General features: G+C 62.4%; 1 protein-coding gene across 1 annotated transcript; it reads left to right on the plus strand.

Annotated features, from left to right (window-relative positions):
- Positions 1-322: 322 nt before the first annotated feature.
- LOC114891713 (testis-specific Y-encoded protein 1-like) lies at positions 323-4,973 on the plus strand. Its single transcript, XM_029215955.1, has 6 exons — positions 323-397; positions 586-697; positions 806-951; positions 1,067-1,136; positions 2,396-2,461; positions 4,864-4,973. The coding sequence occupies exons 1-6, from the start codon at positions 323-325 to the stop codon at positions 4,971-4,973; spliced, it is 579 nt and encodes a 192-aa protein (XP_029071788.1).
- Positions 4,974-5,533: the final 560 nt, after the last annotated feature.

A 5,533-nucleotide genomic window follows, 5' to 3' on the forward strand; every position in this document is an offset into this window, starting at 1 on the left:
CCCAGCACACACAGACCAGGTAGAGAACACACAGACCAGGTAGAGAACACACAGACCAGGTAGAGATCAGGTTCGTTCAGGAAACAGGCCCTCCCCGGGTGGGTGCACTGGACCCCAAGGAAACCACAGGCAAGAGCACGTCCGATGGCAGGGCAGGGGCCGAGGACGTCTTTGAGGGCCGGTTGGGCATTAGCGCTCACGGGTCTGGCAGATCTGCTGCTGCAGTCTCTTCCTCTGGCCGGTGTGGGGACTGGCTCTGCGGCTTGTAGCTCTTCCTTCCCTGAGGTGTGGCATGTGAAGCCTCCTTGACCTAAAGCAGATTATGAACCACCCCCAGATTTCGGCCGTGATCAGTGACCAAGATGAAGACCTGCTTAGCTACATGATCAATTTGGAGGTCAGTCTGGAGAGACTGGGGCGTCGTGGGTGGAGGCAGGTGGCCGGTAGGGAGGGGGCGGGGTTGTCCTTAAAGGGTGGATGTAAGCAGCAGGAGAAGGGAAGGGGAAATGGTTCGTGGCTGCCAAGCAGGCAAGCTCAGGACCCCTAGAAGAGCTCCCGCCCTTCTCCTCCTCTTGGGCGCGGCAGGTGAAGGAACTGGGCCATCCGAGGCACCACTGCAAGTTGAAGTTTTTCTTTCGACCCAACCCCTACTTCTGGAATGACGTGATCCTTAAGGAGTATCACCTTAGCATCGCTGGTAGGAGGGGCTCCCGCGGGGCTGCGGGGTGAGGGGAGGCCGGGGAAGGGCGTGGATGCTGGACCACCGTGACTGTGATCCTTTCCTGTCTCCCCTGTCTTCCTCCAGGATACAGGGCATCTCGTTCCACTCGCATCTGTTGGTTCTGGGATTATGAACGGGGAGCTCCCAGCCACAGGCAGGACCGCACCGGCCTTCACTTCCTCAACTGGTTGTCTGACCACAACTGCCCAGGGTCTAACACGATTGCTGAGGTGGGGTGCCTCTGGTCCCCCTCAGCGGTGGTGATGCTGGAGTCCCCCGGCTGCTTGGGGGGAGGGACGTGGGCCTGGCCTGGCCTGTCCCGACCGGGCCCCTTTCCCCTACCAGATCATCGGCGAGGACCTGTGGCCCAATCCTCTGCGCTACTACCCGAGGGAGGAAGGCCCCACGGGGACAGGTAACTGAGACGAGGACAGGTGGGTAAGGAGCCCAGGGGTTGGGCGCTGAAATGAGTGTGGTCCGGGTACACTGGGGCTCTCCCTTTTCCCAAGTGGGAAAGCTCAGGCTGAGAGCACACTGTGGGCGGAGCTGGGTTTCAGAACATCCCGGCCTTGGCAGCGGGTGAGAGGGTGAGAATGGAGCCGGGAGGACTGTAGGGCACACGGGGTAGCAGGACTCTAACCAGTTAAGCTTTCAGGGTGAGTGCCCCAGGTGTCTATGAAAGAGGCAAGCACCTCCTTAAGCAGGCACCTGTGTGTGAATCATCAGTCCCTGGCTTCAGCCTGCCCTCAGCTGGGGATCACCTGGGCCCCTCCCTCTGGCCCCTCCCTCCCGGCAAAGGCCTACAGATGCTGAGGAGCTTCATTCCGAGTCTCCTCCCGCCTCTTTGCTGACTTTCCGAGTCTTCTTTGAATTTTCACGTCCATCCCTGAGCCTCCCAGCACCACCACACAGAGTCCCGGAAACGGCACAAGGCTAGCTGGGGACAATATTGAGGACCTGGGGCAGGAAATGGCAAGGGACCACAAAAGGGCCGGGCGTACCGCCTACCAACGCCATGTCTCATATTGCTGGACACAGCCAGTGTCCCCTGCTGAGACGCCTTGTGCCCCCTGTTTGTGTTCCCGTCCCTGTGCTCCTGTGTGTGTACGTGTCTGTGTGTCGGGCGCACTCCAGACCCAGAGATGAAGGCGCCGGGGGAGCCTCAGAGGTTGGCCAAAGAGCACCTGAGTCAGGAGGCGTCTACAGATGTGGGAGACAGGTGGAGGTGTCTACCTACACGGTTCGGGTGCCCAGGGGAGAAACGAGGAAAGGATGGCCGATGAAGGTTCCAGAGAGCGGGGCCCCACGTGCCGGGAATGACGCCCAGAGAGACATAAACACGCTCACAACTGCTCTTGTCTTGGTGTGTGTGTATAGGTACGGGGGTTCGTGGAGTATTCACGAGTGAATCAAGTGGTGTGGGGCTTCTTAGCCCGTGCCTGCGGACCTCCCTGTCTGTGGGCGAGATGGCGGGCCTGGGGAAGTGGAGGATGTGGGGAGGGCAGGACGATGTGGGATTCCGGAGAGGCCCAGGGCCTTCCTCACAGGGCAGGGACTGGAAGGAGGAGGAGGCAAAGAAAGAGCCTGCTGAACTGGAGACTTGCTCCGCAGGCAGGGCAAGGAGACAGGGAAGGGCCCTGGCCTGCAGGGGCCTAATGGCCTGGTGCCACCTAGGGCCCGTGCCTGAGCCAGCAGCCTCCGTCCAGGGCGTCTGGCGCACACTGGCACGACGCGAGGCAGGTGACTCCTTAAGCTCAGGCTGACCATTGAGCACACAGGGTGGGAGCGTGGGATCCTTGCGGGCACTAGCAGCCCGCCCCGCGGGGCAGCGTTCCAAGGACGCGTGAGGCAGACGCCGGTGTGACGTGTCGCTGTGTGCCCCGGTGGCGGCGTGGGTGAGTGTGTGCGTGCGGACGAGTGAGCGAGCAGGCAAGGAAGGGGGCCGGGCTGTTTTCATGCAGGGACCCTGGGACAGTGACAGAGAGCAATGCCTGTGGGCGCAGCAGACGGCTTGCTGGCTTCCAGGCTTTGCTGACTGGGGAAGAGAGGGACTGCCAGAGAGAAGCCCCGTTCCCTCGTGAGCGAAAGGCCGCCCGTGAATCCCTTCCTTTTCCTGGGCTCTCATCCTTGCATGCAACAGGCAGAGGGGCAAAGGGGCAAAGGTGAGGGCTGAGGGCTGAGGGGAAGGGGCTGAAGGGCACCCACCTGCCTTCCCAAACCGCAGGTGTGCCGCCTGCCTTGCTTCCTGCCCCGGCGATCCGAGGGGCAGCACGTAACTGTTACTCAGTCTCTGCTACACAGGGGCTAAAAACCTCTACCCGAGCCTGCCCTAGGGAGCGGAGGGGGCGGGACGCTTAGCGGAACTAATACCCAAGAGGAGCACGCTTCTCCTCAAGAAACAGTCCGGTGAGCAGTTCTCGTCCTCTGGGAGCCTCCATCCGCACATCCCTTCGGCAGGCCTGGACCCCGCTACGTGGCAGGCTCCTCTCAGCTGACTGTGCGCCAGGCCTCGGGAAAGAGAAAGCCCTGGAGCAGACAGATCTCGGGCCGGGAGGCCCAGGGATCCGTTTTGGGGTGGGGCATGGGGGGTGGCCCGGGGCAGGTGAGGGGAAGGGATGGCGGCACCGGGAGTGCTCCTTCCTGAGCAGACAGCTGCTTTCGAGGCACACCTCTGGCCCAATGCACAAGGTCCGGGACCGACTCTGCGGCAGCTGGGCTTGGGAGAGTGGAGCGCGGTCCCCCACGCTCCCTCCCCGTTGCCTGCACTTTGGTTCCAAGGGGAGCACCTCTGTCCCTGTGGTACCTGCCACGCTGACCTTCCTTTGCCTGTTTGGACTCCTGAGACCACGTGGGTGCCCACTGCCCCCGCAGCTGTTCCAAGGCCGAGGAGGGTTGCAGCACCAGGGCAGCTTCAGGAATCCTCATCGTCGCCTCCCAGCTGCACTGGCTGCGCCCTGCCGTGCATCAGCCTTGGGGATCTGAAGCCCTGAGGGCCGTGGTGTACACTTCTAGGGTGGCACACAGCCGTGGCCTAGAGAGGAAGGCCTGCCCCGCTCCGGCTGCTGTCCCCGCAGGCAGAGAGACAGACAGACACACAGACAGACAGGGACTCTGTCCCTCCTCAGCTCTGTGATCCTTAAGCTGGAAGGGAGCCTCCCTCGTGGCTCCCACACTCCGGTGCCTATGGTTCCCTACTGTGGAGGCAAAGGGAAACTACGTGCAGCGGCCCCGCAGCTGCACGTGGGACACACGGCAGCGGGGGACCTCCGACCCTCAGCCGGGCCCAAGTCCCTGGAGCCCTCTTGCCCTGGTCAGCGCTGCTGGGAGGGGCCTGGCAAGGATGAAAGGCTAGAGGGAAGGTTGGACAGCGTCCTCGCACAGCTTGACCTGGGCCACCCACGCGTCAGGCGCCGTGGCTGGGTTCAGGTGCGGCCCGCCTGCCCAGGCATGATGTGGCAGAAATGGTCAGGCCACCCTCCGGTGGGGAAGGAAGGCTTACACTGCCCGCTGTGGCCCCGGGTGCCCACCGCCGGGGCGTCGTGGTCCAACCCAGTGGATGCGCCTCACTGAGATTCACCCTGGGGAACAAAGCTTCGGCTTTGAGGGTGGAAACCTGTCAGCCCCGCTGGGGCACGGCGCGCGGGGCTTCCCCTGTAGCTGTTGTTCAAGGTGGAGGGCCCACATGCTCCATGCTGTCCCTCACCGCGTCGTCCCTTAGCATATCGGGGCATCGGGGCCCTGAGACGTATGACTTCTTGTCCAGCGGGGATCTCCCTCATCCACTCAGGAGGGAGCACACAGGCTCCATCTCCGTGAAGACGGTTTCTGTGTTGAAGTCGGCCAGGGTCTTGGTGTCCTTGTCCCTTGTGAGGCAGCTTCTAAGCTCGGCCCTGCCCGTGTTGGGGGGCCCTGCTCTTTCCGCGCGTGAGCTCGTGTCTCTTTCTCTGACTGCGGCCGGGAGCCCCTCTGTCAGATTTCCCGCCTCGCTGCCTGTCTAAAGCGATCACATCCTCCGGTCCCTATGCCCTTCTCTCCTGGCACGTCTCTGCCCGGTGCCGCTGGGGGCACATTCTCTCTGTGTACCACACAGAACCTGAAGGAGGTCTGCCCCAGGTGACACTGACAGGGCCCCTGGCTTCTAGGTCAGGCTCTTCGGTGTCACCTGGCCAACCCGTTACCAGGGGGTCAGCGGACCTACAGCCGAGCGATAGGCTCGGCCAACACTGAGCTACCGAGAGGAACGGAAAGGTAGCCTTGTGCTTGACGAAGTCAGTGAGGCCCCGAGTGGGCAGAGGGCCTCCCGGCGAATGAAGAGGGTGCTGCTTTCTGCACCAGGGACGGGTTAACGCTGGCCCCCGGGGCAGGCAAGATTCCCAGGGTGGCCATCAGGGTGGGGGCTCTGTGCGTGTTTAGCAGTAAACAGTAGGGCAGACGGGAAGGGAGCCCAGCTCCTCTTTTCAGCCTCACCTTCAGAGCCTAATTTCTTCACCCAAGTGCTGGATCCATCTTCAGGACATTGTAGCACACACGTAGCCACGATCTGATTCTCAGTGGCCTCCCACAGCTGCCTGAGGGGGAAAGAGAAAGCAGCTGAGGGCAAACACCTACAGAGCAAAGGGAGCCCTGGAGCACCTCTCTAAGCAGACGGCCCGGGGACACGCGAACCAGCCTGAGAGCTGCAGGAAGAGGAAAGCGTGTCCCAAGTCGGCTGGGTCCCTCGCACCTTGTCTTCCTGTATGGTGCCACAGACGGGCACGGGGAATGGAATCGAGCCTGCGTGCTCCCCACGGTCACCCTGTCGAAGGCAACCGG

Source organism: Monodon monoceros, unplaced genomic scaffold (assembly GCF_005190385.1).
Source record: "Monodon monoceros isolate NGI ecotype Baffin Bay Population unplaced genomic scaffold, NGI_Narwhal_1 Contig85_ctg1, whole genome shotgun sequence".
NCBI classification, from domain to species: domain Eukaryota; kingdom Metazoa; phylum Chordata; class Mammalia; order Artiodactyla; family Monodontidae; genus Monodon; species Monodon monoceros.

Bases quoted from the DNA above. Each gene is read 5' to 3' on its own strand.
- LOC114891713 (XM_029215955.1), top strand. From the start codon at position 323: ATGAACCACCCCCAGATTTCGGCCGTGATCAGTGACCAAGATGAAGAC. The intron at 698-805 runs GTAGGAGGGGCT...GTCTTCCTCCAG, and splicing joins GTATCACCTTAGCATCGCTG to GATACAGGGCATCTCGTTCC. The intron at 952-1,066 runs GTGGGGTGCCTC...TTCCCCTACCAG, and splicing joins GGTCTAACACGATTGCTGAG to ATCATCGGCGAGGACCTGTG.